Below are 13,539 nucleotides of genomic sequence, written 5' to 3' on the forward strand. Positions count from 1 at the left end.
CAGAGTGTGAGAAGGTATGAAATGTTTGTTGAATAGAGAAGAAAGAATGAGCTAAGGAATGATGGTGGTCCTGCAGGACCCAACTGAAGGTAACAGTTATCATTTTCCAAGTGGAACCTGTTAGGATGTTTCTGTCCTTCCAGAAACTTTCAGCTGCACAGAGGAGGCAGGGTTGGATTTGACCAGGGTGGGGTTTTGCCAAGGAAGTACAATGAAGCTAGAAGCAGGGAACAGAATTGGAGGCATATGCAAGAACAATGACAGTGATGGCTAACGGAGTATAAGCTGAGGCAGGAGGGTGGTGAAGCAGACCCTCCTACTAGGTGGTAGGGTGAATAGATCCAGGATGGGGACTGATGGGGCTACATTCTTTGTATTGGAGGAAAGAAATTAAATCTAGGCTATGGCCGTGGGGTTGAGTGACTAAAGAAGGCTGAAGTCAGCAATGACTTTCCAGAGACAGCAGATTTGGCCAGAAGGAAACTCTCAACCTAACCCCCAAATCTAGGGGTTCAATCAGAGCTACAGCTGCTGGCCTACACCATAGTCACAGCAATGCAGGATCCAAGCCACATCTGCAACCTACACCATAGCTCACTGCAACGCCGGTTCCTTAACTCACTGAGCGAGGCCAGGGACAGAACCCTCGTCCTCATGGATACTAGTCAGATTTGTTACCACTGAGCCACAAAGGCTTTATTACAAACCTTTATTACACTTGGTAGGCAGAACGCCCCACCCCAAAATTCCATGTCCTAATTTCCAAACCTTTTAATGTGTATGGCAAAAGGGATTTCAGAGATGTGATTATGGATTCAAGGAAGTCTCTTTGATGTCCGGTTTAAGCAGCTATGTTGATGGTGTCATTACTGAATTAAGCAACAAGTTTCAAAGGAATAATAATGGGTACAGTTTTGGACCTGCTAAGCTGAAAATTTCTGTGAGCTGGAGATACTCGGTGGGCACCTGGATATCCAAACATGGCCAACATTTCAACCTGAAGTAAACATTGGGAGTTTCTTCTAGATAGATGGCAATTAAAGCCATGGTCATGGCTGAGAAAGTTTTTAAAGAGAAGGTAATCCAGGACCAGGAAGTATTTCAAGAATGATCACACAGTGAGTGAATAATAAAGTCTGCAAAAGGTAGCAAAACAGGTAAGGGGTTTACCCTAGATATAAAGAGGATAAGGCCATGATAAGAAGAAATGAAAGAAGGAGTGCTAGGAGTTCCTGTCGTGGCTCAGTGGTTAACGAATCCGATTAGGAACCATGAGGTTGCAGGCTCGATTCCTGGCCTCTCTCGGTGGGTTAAGTATCCGATGTTGCTGTGAGCTGTGGCGTAGGTCACAGACGGGTCTTGGATCTTGCATGGCTGTGGCTGTGGTGTAGGCTGGCAGCTGTAGCTCCGATTCGACCCCTAGCCTGGGAACCTCCATATGCCACAGGTGTGGCCCTAAAAAGACAAAAAAAAAAAGGAGTGCTATAAATGTCTTAGTTTGCTATTGCTGCTGTAATAAATTATTCAAACTTAGTGGCTTCAAACAACACAAATTATCTTTTGGTTGTGGAGGTCCGAGGTTTGAAACAGGTGGTTTTTTGTGTTGTTTTATTTTGTTTCGTCTTTTTGCCTCTCTGGGGCCACTTCCGCAGCATATGGAGGTTCCCAGGCTAGGGGTCTAATCAGAGATGTAGCCGCCGCCGGCCTACAACCAGAGCCATAGCAACTTGGGATCCTTAACCCACCGAGCAAGGCCAGGGATCAAACCCGCAACCTCATGGTTCCTAGTCGGATTCGTTAACCACTGCGCCACGAGAGGAACTCCTGAAACAGGTCTTAAGGGGTTAAAGTCAAGGGATCAGCAGCACTGTGGTCCTTCTTAAGGCTCAAGGTGGGGTATCTGTGCCTTATCCTTCCCAGCTTCTGGAAAAGAGGCTGCCCACATTCCAACCTCTGCTTCTTTGTAACAGCTTCTCTGAACCTTCTTTCTCCTTCTTATAAGACCTTTGTGATTACACTGGGTTCACCCAGATCATCTAGGATGTTCTCCACACCTCCAGGGTCTTCCCTGAATTCTTTCTTTTCCCTGCACTGCACTGACTGACTCAATACATACAGGTCTGCTCATTTATCCCCTGATCTCCCCTTCAAGTCTAGTCCCCACAGTGCATCCAGGTTTAAGGATTTGAACACTCAACCAATGATTCCTGCCTCACCCTCCCCTCTCTCCCTTTCCCCATAGATAACCAGTCATTTAATCCTTCAAGTCTGAACCTCTAGTAATGGGAGGTCCCTTCTGATATCCAGTTCCCTGGCAGTCTTTAAAGACCTGTAGACAACCAAAGTGTGGTCTCGTGACTGTTCATTCCCGGCTTCTAGCACAGAGCATGGCATAGAGTAGAAAGTCAGTAACTGATGAATCAATTTACAACCTCTGGGACTTTAAAGAGCCAGATCCTATGTTAAATCATTTTCCCTATATGATTTGCAATAGAACTAAACATCTCACCTAATAATAAAACAGTTCTGTATTGGTGGAGGCCATTTCAGACTTGGCCAAATTCGGCCCTTTTGGAGCAGGTGCCTTATAAACCAAATCCAGCCTGCCCCGTTTCTGCATAAAGTGCTACTGGATCACAGCCGTGCCCATCTGTTTACATGTTGTCTATGGCTGTTTTCACTCTGCAGCTGAAGAGGTGACAGGGACCAGAGAGCTCACAAAGCCTAAAGTATTTACCATCTGACCTTGAGCAGAAAGCTTGCCAATTCCTCTTTAGTGGCTTCTTTGATGACCTAAGCTACATGCAGAATTTATCAAGTGATCAAGTTACAGCAAAATAGAGTAAAATGTCTGGCTGATTTCTTTTTGATACTATCTACAACACTCTCTGGTGCCTGGATCTTACAGGTAAAGAGATGCCTCAGCTCAAGGAAAGGAGGGGGAAGAGAAAAAGAAGTTGATTCCTTACTTGTTCTTCATTCCAAATCTAGGCCTAAGTTTGCCCAGCTGTAAAGCACGGAACACACTGTAATTGAAATGCTAACTCACTTCACAGAAGAACTACAAAGAGCGATGTTAAAGCAGTCTGAAGTGAAATGCACTGGTAGCACAACACTAGCCTAATTTTATTTTATTTTATTTGTCTTTTTGCCTCTTCTAGGCTGCTCCCACAGCATAAGGAGGTTCCCAGGCTAGGGGTCCAATCAGAGCTGTAGCCGCTGGCCTATGCCAGAGCCACAGCAACTTGGACCCAAGCCGTGTCTGTGACCTACACCACAACTCACAGCAACGCCGGATCCTTAACCCACTGAGCAAGGCCAGGGATCAAACCCGCAACCTCATGATTCCTAGTTGTTATTTGTTAACCACTGAGCCACGACGGGAACTCCGGACACTAGCCTAATTCAGGAGCAAAATTCCTACTTTTTTTTTTTTTTGGTCTTGTCTTTTAAGGGCCTCACCTGCAGCACATGGAGGTTCCCAGGCTAGGGGTCGAATCTGAGCTACAGCTGCCCGCCTACGCCAGAGCCACAGCAACACCAGATCCGAGCCGCATCTGCAACCTTCAGCATAGCTCACAGCAACACAGGATCCTTGACCCACTGAGCGAGGCCAGGGATCAAACCCGCAACCTCATGGTTCCTAGTTAGATTCGTTTCTGCTGTGCCACAATGAGAAGTCCGCAAAATTCGTATTTCCCTCTATGCAAACCTGTTTGGGGAGAATTAACAAAAATTTTCTCCCAATTATCCCCATTTCTTTCAATGATACTTTTCAAGAGTTTACACAATTCAAATTTGCTAGGTTCTTTCCTATTTCATATTACATATTCAAACCAAACACATACATATCTACTTGTATCTATCTCTCCAACTGTGTTCTAATATACTGTTTCAGAATTGTTAATTACAAGTATTAGACACCCTGGTACAGTTTACGGCCTGAATTTTTAAAAGTCAGCCATAAAAAACTGCACTGTCACATTTTCTCTTGTTCTGGCTTGAACATATGCCAGAACCAGGGTAACACCCCATCAAGCACTAAAGGATAGGGTACAATAAATAAACATCAAAAGGCCCTAAACCTTGGCCAGCTGCTATTTACTGGCCACTGAAACTTCCAGAGTCTCAAACCCTCCATAGGTAAAATGACATTAACACTGATTAGTTAGGGTTCTTTTTTAGATAATGAATTTAATGTGCTCAGTACATTTGAAGTTTATATACAGATAGCAAGTATGCTATCTCACAGCATCTGGAGAAAGGAACAAAACCTATTAATGCAGTGAATGCAAGCACAGTCATTTCTGAACACCTTATACCAAAGACTAACCATTAATAACCAGTTTACCAAACATCATTACTGTGTTTTTTTTTTGAGGGCCATACCTGTGGCCTATGGAGGTTCCCAGGCTAGGAGTCAAACCAGAGCTGCAGCTGCCAGCCACAGCAATGCAGGATCCGTGCCACATGTGTGACCTACACCACAGCTTACGACACAGAACCTGCATCCTCATGGATATTGGCCAGGTTCATTACTGCTGAGCCAGGAAGGGAACTCCCACTACTGTGCTAACCGCTCTATTTGTATTCTTTCATATCACCCTTAGCACACAGTGAAGCAGATTGATATATCTATTTTGCTAATTTTACAGATGAAGAAAATGAGATACAGACATTCAGCTGCTAAAAGTCAACCATCTCTTAAGTCTTGGAGCCAGGACCCAAAATCAGGTCTGCTTGTCTTTAGAGCCAGTGTTTATGACCATGGTGCTATATACTCACCCTCTTAAGTTTGGAATGGATATAAATTACCAGCATGAAACATAGCATCACATGGGTGCCGAGACCAGCTCAGCAGGTGAGAGCCAAAGAACAGGTGCTGTGAAACTTAAGAAAAAGGTTAAAATAAAACAAGACATAGAGACATTTATCTTAATTAAAGGTGGGAACTGGGGGACTCAAGGTCTCAGGGACCAAGAGCACTGCCTCAAGAAACCACACTGCTTTTATTGTGCTCTTTAGGATTACATCAAGTGTGGAGGGGGTTGTAGATGCAGGATATAGTTTTTTTTTTAATTATTTTTAAAAGTTCTTTTATCATTTTAAAAGCCACATAGCTTGTAGATGGTTAAGCTTTCATTCTGACCTTTAGGCATTTAACAATCATTAGTGTTTGGGGAAGCTTGGTGTTAGCTGTCTATGCATAGCATCTAGAGAATCATTATTGTGCTTCCACAAAGGGCACCCGGCAACCTGGTGTGCCTAGGTTTGCACCTGGGTCTCCTTGCTGATGCACATTCTGCTAATGACCACTCATAAACCCCCTGGGGCCGTGAGGTTCCTCTTTCTCTTATTTTAACAGGACATATGCTGTGCAAGCAGCTGCCAATCTGCACAGGTCGAGCATGCCTAGACCAACGCATTATGTCCTCATTCAGGTGACCATATGAATAACATATGCCTTTAGGTCTTGGTTCTTAAGTCATTTACCACCACTGCGACTGTTTTTCAAGCAGGAATATGGGGTAAAGTAAAGCAGGACAAGATGGCGTTTTCAGCATAGAAAATAGAAGCAAAGAGGCTAAGAAAAGATTGTAGAAACATGTCTCCCGACACATGGGTAAAATACATGCTCTCTGGGCAAAGATGCTGGATTGAGAACCAGCTTCTAATTCCTCTGCCTCCTGAGATTCCATTAAACAACATCAAAGATTTTTTGTTTAAGATGTTTGTTTAAAGATTAGGTATAAACCTAAAAGGATAGAAAAGGAAAGGAGACAATAGCAACAAAGTCAGAAGTTGGAAAGCAGGTGGACAAACAGTAAATAAATGATAGACCCAAGAAAACTAAATTTGGAGTCAGCAGAAGCAAAAGCAAAACAACTCAATTTACATCATAGAATCCCTAAAACATTTGGGAACCAGTGACGTCGTGTACCTTTTAAAAGTAGGCCATGAAGGAATAGATACCAAAAAAAAAAAAAAAAAAATTTGGTTGGGGGTTCCCATTATGGCTCAGCCAATTAAGAACCCAACTAGTATCCATGAGGATGCAGATTTGACCCCTGGCCTTGCTCAGTGAGTTACGGTTCTGGTGTTGCCACAAGCTGTGGTGTAGGCTGCAGATGCAACTTGGCTCCCACGTTGCTGTGGCTGTGGCAGAGGCTGGCAGCTGCAGCTCAAATTCAACCCCTACTCTGGGAACTTCCATATGCCACAGGTACGGCTGTAAAAAGAAAATGAAATTGGTTGTAGGTTTAAGTAGTTAGATGCTCTATGCAACTCTCCAGAGCTAAGCAGCCTCTCTTCCCCACCTCCCTCCCCAAATTAGAATTTTATTTCTGACAAGGGTAAATTAGAGGGTTCTCTGGGTTGTGAGATACTGGACAGTTATGGGCAGGGGTACTGTACTCAACACAGAGATTCAGGGACACACACTGGCCACGAGATATGGAAAACAAGAGCTTCAGCATGAGAGAAGAGGGAAAAGGCATTCCCAGGATGGTGGTGAAGGGAGATCCCAGAATACAGCCAGGCACCAGGCACAGAAGACTATCAGTCCAGACTGGGACAGGTCCAAAAGCATCAGGAAAGGCTTACTCAGGAAGACAAAACAAGTGTACCTGCTGATACTAAATGCCGTAAGCAATTTAGACATATGGCAAAAAGTTTAGCTGATCTAGTGTGTTAAGTGCACAGAAAACTCTAACTAGGAAAATAAAAAAAGGAAAAAGAAAACAATGAACAGCATTTGGAGCCCTAATGAAATCAATCTAATCAAAATCACACTAATATTAACTGGAAGAAAAAAAGAAATGAGATGTGTGAGAGATGGAGTCAAGGAGAGGAAAGACACAAATCCTTACATACAAAAAGTCAGGAGATAATGTCTACAACAGAAAAATCACAACATAACAACATACTCATGTTACTGAGAGACAAAAACGTAAACCCAACAGAATTAGATAAAAGGAAATGAATGTAGTTGCATCTGGGAAGAAGGTTAAGCACCATCCCCTTCTCCCAACAAACTTCAAGAAGCATCTGACTTAACTATAACATTTTCCCCTTTGGTGGCATTACATATTCTTGGCATCCTGCAGTAACACTGCCTTTTGCAAAGACTGCTTAAGCATAAAACCATGGCATTTTATCAGGATTAGTAAATTCTCCAGTCCCTAACAAGAAGGACTCAGTAACAGTCACATTATAATAGCCTCACCAGTGACTGTCAGTTTGCTGCAAAACATGGGTTAAGCCAAATAAAAGCCCTATTGTCTTGGCTGGTACACGTATTAAAATATAGACGAATGGTCTTGTGCTTAAATGATGGCATTGTGTGCTGGCTTCCACAAAACATAACAAATTGAAGGGAACTCTTCAACAAATATACTCCAGATGAAAGTAAAAAAGTACACAGAAATGACTCACAAGACAGTGCCATTGCAGATATAATTCCCTTATAATTAACACTTGCTAGAAAATGGAGTTTGACATCATTTACAATTATATCAACATTCATGAAGGCTGATTATCACAGGCAAAAAGGGTGTACTATGACCACAAAACATCTTTTCCTAATTCCCAAATGGCTTTATCTTTTAGCTATAAACGTCAGTTACCAAAGCCAAACTTGTTCTTAACAAGCAGAATGTTTATGTCCATTCAAAGAGTCTCTTACATCTCTCTGGGCTTATTCATCTGCAGACAAGAGTAGAAACTGTAACCAGGCTCTTCACATCATGCGTTCACACGTGATGCCCACTCTTCATATGCTGTCCAATTTCTTTAAGATAAAAGGAGCTGAAAGAAAAGTAAACCCAGCATTTGTTTTCAGATCTATTAGCCTACAAGTTATATTACAGAACTTTAAGAATGGGGAATAAACCTGACAGATTTAGTTCAACACATTTTTCAAAACAACTCCAAGTCCACACCCAGCAAAATGGATGCACTGTCTTTCAAGGCAGCCCATTTCCTGTCATGCAGCTCGGACTATTATAAAGTTCATTCTTGCACTATATAAAATCTTTTCTCCAGGTAGTTCTCCCTCTTAGGACCATAAAGAGTAAATCCAGTCCTCCTTCAACTGACAAGCCTTTACGTTGTGATTTAACTGTCGAAGAAACAAACAAATTGTGATTTTTCACTTTTTTCTTTTCTACGGCATATGGAATATGGTAGATCCCAGGCCAGGGGTCAAAATGTGGCAATGCCAGATATTTAACCCACTAAGCAAGGCCAGGGATCGAACTCACATCCTCAAGGACACTGTGTCGGGTTCTTAACCCGCTAAGCCACAACAGGAAGTCCTGGCATTTTTTGCTTGTAAAAACTCATTTGAAAGAAGGCAGAGGGTAGGGGAAAACACTGAGGCAGGGATCCAGAAGAGCTGGACACATATTTTGGTTCCCCTGCTGATTGACTGTACACCATTTTTGTGCTCTAGGTCATACCTGCTACAGTCCTACTTCAGTTATGATGAGGGTCCAGTGAGGTGATGTAGATATAAATGTCTAGAAAACAAGGAAGGGTTGTAAAAGGGATCTAAGGAAGTGATAGTGTTCTGTGTAAAAGGCTACAGCCAAAACAAGCACATGAAAAGATGCTCAGCACCACTCATCATTAGGAAAATGGAAATGAAAACTACGGTGAGATACCACTCACACCCACTAGGATGGCTGGCAAGGATGTGGAGAAACTGGAACCCTTGTGCACTGTTGCTGGGAATGTAAAACAGTCTAGCTGCTATAGAATACAGCATAGTGTTTCCTCAAAAAACTAAGAGTAGAGATATCTATACCTCCACGTTCACAGCAGCATTCTTTACAACAGATAAAATAAAGAGGCAACCCAAGTGTCCCAAGACACTTGGACAATGAATGGATAAGCAAAATGGGTATATATATACAAATGGATATCATTCAGCCTTAAAAAGGAAGGAAATTTTGACATATGCCACAACACAGATGAATGTTAGGACATTTTGCAAAATTAAAAGTCAGTTACAAAAAAACAAATACTGTTATGATTCCACTTAGATGGATACTTGGTCAAAATCACAAAGACTTAAAGTAGAATGGTGGTTGCCAGGAGCTGGGAGGAGGGGGGAACAAGGAATTATTGTTTAATAGCTATAGCTTCAGTTTTACAAGATAAAGAGTTCTGGAAATAGTCTTTCTGGTAGTGCTGGTTACATATGCTAATATTAAACTGAACACACGGAAATCTCTCAGAAGCTGACAAAGTCAACAGTATGACCAGTCTTTAAAAACAACAATAAAATAAAATAAAATAAAGTAAAAGTGTTGTGAAAAAAAAAAAAAAAAAAAAAAGGAGTTCCTGTCGTGGCGCAGAGGTTAACGAATCCGACTAGGAACCATGAGGTTGCGGGTTCGGTCCCTGCCCTTGCTCAGTGGGTTAACGATCCGGCGTTGCCGTGAGCTGTGGTGTAGGTTGCAGACGCGGCTCGGATCCCACGTTGCTGTGGCTCTGGCATAGGCTGGTGGCTACAGCTCCGATTGGACCCCTAGCCTGGGAACCTCCATATGCCGCAGGAGTGGCCCAAGAAAAGGCAAAAAATAAATAAATAAATAAAATGAATAACCTAAAGTGTTGTGAAAAAAAAAAAAACAATAAATTCTAATCACAAAAAAAAGTTAACAGCCATCAAAAGAATGGACAAAGTATGATATATCCAGAAATTGGCATACTATTTGGCAATAAAAAAGTATAGATGAACCCTGAAAACATTATGCTAGACACAAAGTCACAGTACTGTACAATTCTATTTATATGAAATGTCCAGAATTGGAAAATCCCTAAAGACAAAAAATGGGAATGATCAGTAATGACATGGTGTTTCTTTCAGAGGGAAATAAAATGTTCTAAAATAGATTGTAGTGATGGCTGCACAACTCTGACTACACTAGCAACCAATAAATTGTACACTTTGAGTGACTTGTATAACATGCATATTGTATCAATTTAAAAATCATAAGGAACAGTATTCTGTATTTTTTTTTAAAAAAACAACTCATATCGAATACAAAGGTCATTGAAAAGAAGCAAATATTTTACCGGCAGCTAAGTCAACCAAAAAAAGAGGAAGAAATAAATTGGGAGTTGTAAAAAGCTGTTGGAGCTGGACAATCTGAGGTGGCCTGTTCACCAGGGCTCCCTCTTCCGGGGAAGCACAGTATTACCACAGACAGCGAAGGGGGCAGATTAAGGGGACAAGACTTTAGGGAGTTCTGGCCCTAGGCCCAAAAGGAGCCCTCTACAAGATGACCTTAGTATGACCTTCATTTATTTGAATCGTCTCTTCCTCTTCATCAAGGACCTACTAACATACAGCAAGGAACAAGGAAAAGAACACTGAACTGAAAATGAGACGGAGGGGCAAAGTGCTTCTCAAATTCCTATCAGTAAAACTAGAAAACTGATCTATAAAACTGCATCCAGATCTAATATTGTGTGCTGGTAATTCTGATAATTTGCGTAAGTGCCCTCTAAATGTGGAGTTCTTATTTGCAAAGTGGACAGAGATTTATGTCCTGCCTCTCCCAGGGCTATTGTGAAGATCAGGCAGTGCAAATAGTTTCTATCAAAAATAAAATCGAATAAACTCTCAGGTATTATCATCAGTCCTATTAGGAAGTTTCCACTGTGGCCCAGTGATTAACACATCGGGTTTGTTTCTGTGGAGGCGCGGTTCCAGCCCCGGTCCAGAGCAGTTGTTAAGGATCCGGCTGTTACTGCAGCCGTGGCATAGGCTGCAGCTCTGGCTCAGATTAGATTCCTAGCCGGGTAACTTCCATATGCCTCTGTGTGGCCAAGAGAAAAAAAAATTAATCCTATTAACTCATACTCTTTTTTCGTCATTCTTTTAAAATAGCAATTATTTACTCCGCCCTCCATACAAATAAAAGGAACAAAACCTTTTGGATTTCAGAGGTCAGCAATAATGGAAGGAAACTTGGCAGCGAGTAAAGAATTCTGGATTCTAGGTCAAGATCATTCACCAAATCGCTGAGTGACCTTGAGCCTGCCATTTATCCACTCTAGACACAAGTTTTTCTGTGTGCAAAACGAGGTAGCTGCTCTGGGAGATAACCCTTGAGGCGCTTTCATTTCAAACGGTCGGGCTGGGTGATTACCCTGGACCGTGATTCAACCTCGAGGTCCAGGTCGCCGCGTGCCCTAAAACACTCCAGCCCTCACAAGCAGATCCTAACCGCGTCGCGCATGCGCCCGCTGCCCTCGACGTGCACGTCCCTTGCGCCCAGCGACCGCTTAGTTTAGTTCAAGGCCCCCAAAGGCCAATGGGATCAAAGTTGGAGGGCAGTGTCCGCGAGCTCCCTGTTAGTTTCACGGCCACAGCCTGAAAGGACACTCACTGACTCGCAGCAGGGCCACATAGATGAGGAAGTTCCGTATGGAAGAGATCACATCCTCACGCATCTTCCGTTTCATCTCCTCAGGGTCCAGCTTCGGCGCGAGGCCCTCGATCCGGAACATCGCGGCTCTGCCTCACCAATTCCAGTGGTCGCGCTCTGCAATTCTCAGCTTCCGTGGGGCGCCCGGAACTCGACCCAATCCCATTTCCTGTTCCCGCCCCTCGTTTTCGACTCCTGCGACGGGAGCCTGCGAAGGACAAAATTCATCCTTACATTGACTTGTTCTGAAGGAGGGCGGCCTGAAGGGGGCACACGCCATCTTAGCGACGCGAGACTCGGGTTCCTGCAGGCTCCTGTCTTGAGCCCCGCGCGCGCGTGGAGCGGCAAAGTGGTTTTGCGCCTCGGAGGGGGAGGTGCACTTAGGTACCATCGTAAATAATAATAGTTAGCATTTATTAAATACGCAGTACATTTCTACTCATGAATTCGATATTATTATTTTCATTTTCTAGATAAGAAAATTAAAGCACAGAGATCTTTAAAACAACTTGCCCAGATAGTGTTTAAAATACCTCAGGGGGAAAAAAAAGGGTTGGGAAAGAGAGATGAAAGGATATTAGCAAAATATTGAAAATAACTTAGGTGGTGATTAGTGTATCATTTCAGTTAATTATTCCAGTCTTTTATTATGAATAATTTTGAACTTTTTAATGATGAGCTAAAATAAAAAGACAAAGATGATGACATTTGCTCAAGGTACACAACTAGTCAATTCTGAGCAGGGTTGTGTACCTAGTTAGACCAGTAGGGTCCCAGACACATAGTTTTTAACATTTTACGTTTTATTATTGTCATCTCATTTTCAGTGTTAACTGATCATCACAAATTACAGTATTGGCCCAGTGATACAGTGTATATAAATCAAGTGTAGATCTGTTCAACATTCTACAGATAAGGACAGAGAGGTTTAGAAACCCAGTGTAATTCCTAAAGTCTTTCTACTAATGATGGGCAGAGGCAGGGTTCTAATGCAAATAATTATAATATTAAATTGAATTCTCTTTCCCCTGCACCCTTTTGTTCTTCTGTTAGTCTTTATTAGCTATTAGTGCCTGCTTGGATGGGCATCTCTGGAAGCAGAAGGTAGGAATTTAATGCAACCAGATTTCCTGTCACGGAATGATCAAAACAGTTGTTAGAAGGCTGCTGCCCCAAATTATGCATGCCAACTAGCCATATATAATTCTCAGACACGAACCAGATGACTGACTTGCTCACATAATTCAAGACCAGAATGCTCCTTCTAGACTGTACATTGCATAGCAACAATGGATTTTAGATAAATTTGAACAGTAATTTACTATGGAAGCAACAGATAACTCTTAAATCTTGCTCTTCCCCCCCCCCAACCCCCTGCCTTCCTGATTGACAGAATGTAACACATTGAGTCAAGAAAGGGAACTCATTTGCTTATTCAGGCTTTAGTAACCTCTTGCATCTATAATTCATGCAGTGGAATAGCAGAGGCAGCCCTGGAGTGGGAGGGGCTGATTCCCAAGGAATGGCTCCATCTAACCCTTGGAGAGCGTTTAGAAAGCCTGCACTGATGGTGGAAAGCAGTGGGGGCTGCGGAAAGAACCTGAAAAAGGAGGTGGGGGGAATGAAAGTATGTTTCTTTAGTTAAAGGGAGGAGATACAATTTTTTTTTTTGTCTTTGCTTTTTGGGGCTGCACCCTCAGCATATGGAAGTTCCTGGGCTAGGGATAGAATTGGAGCTATAGCTGCCAGCCTGTGCCACAGTCACAGTCACCGCAGACATGGGATCCAAGCCGTGTCTCCACAGCTCAGGGCAACACCAGATCCTTAATCCACTGAACGGGGCCAGGAATTGAACCCTCATTCTCATGGATACTAGCCATATTCGTTTCTGTTGCAGCACAACAGGAACTCCCAAAGGGAAGAGATGTAATTAAATGCACTTGAGAGTCCCTTTCAGTTCTAACAGTCTGTGCATTTAAATTCTAAATGTGTTATCTAGGGCATTCTGGTCTGGAATGTATGGACATCAAAATATTATCAAATGTGGTGAGATATGGAAACAGCCTGTGTGTGTTTTCCATGGTAGGAAGAACATAAC

The 13,539-nt window shown here is 42.7% G+C and overlaps 3 protein-coding genes across 8 annotated transcripts in view; 1 reads left to right on the forward strand and 2 right to left on the reverse strand.

Moving 5' to 3' along the window:
* The window catches only part of FBXO10 (F-box protein 10), a 96,507-nt gene extending 88,701 nt beyond the window's left edge, over positions 1-7,806 (reverse strand). For all 3 annotated transcript variants that reach the window (XR_014824094.1, XM_084989949.1, XM_084989962.1), the window contains exon 1: positions 7,685-7,806. The gene's annotated coding sequence lies outside the window, so the exon portion shown is untranslated. The remainder of the gene's footprint in view (positions 1-7,684) is intronic.
* Positions 4,930-11,569, reverse strand: TOMM5 (translocase of outer mitochondrial membrane 5). The gene is made up of 2 exons (XM_003122021.6): positions 11,403-11,569; positions 4,930-7,806 (listed from the first exon to the last, which is right to left on the reverse strand). Exons 1-2 carry the CDS (start codon positions 11,521-11,523, stop codon positions 7,772-7,774), a joined length of 156 nt encoding a protein of 51 aa, XP_003122069.1. The 5' UTR covers positions 11,524-11,569; the 3' UTR covers positions 4,930-7,771.
* A 45-nt stretch (positions 11,570-11,614) lies between these two features.
* Positions 11,615-13,539, forward strand: part of FRMPD1 (FERM and PDZ domain containing 1) — a 179,335-nt gene continuing 177,410 nt past the window's right edge. For 3 of the 4 annotated variants that reach the window (XM_084989848.1, XM_084989876.1, XM_084989870.1), the window contains exon 1: positions 11,615-11,825. The gene's annotated coding sequence lies outside the window, so the exon portion shown is untranslated. The remainder of the gene's footprint in view (positions 11,826-13,539) is intronic. The other variant, XM_084989860.1, reaches the window with a different exon arrangement.

Source organism: Sus scrofa, chromosome 1 (assembly GCF_054392235.1).
Source record: "Sus scrofa isolate SSC_HxYL_T2T_F1_AM1 chromosome 1, Sscrofa_HxYL_maternal_Yorkshire_Landrace_v2.0, whole genome shotgun sequence".
NCBI lineage: Eukaryota > Metazoa > Chordata > Mammalia > Artiodactyla > Suidae > Sus > Sus scrofa.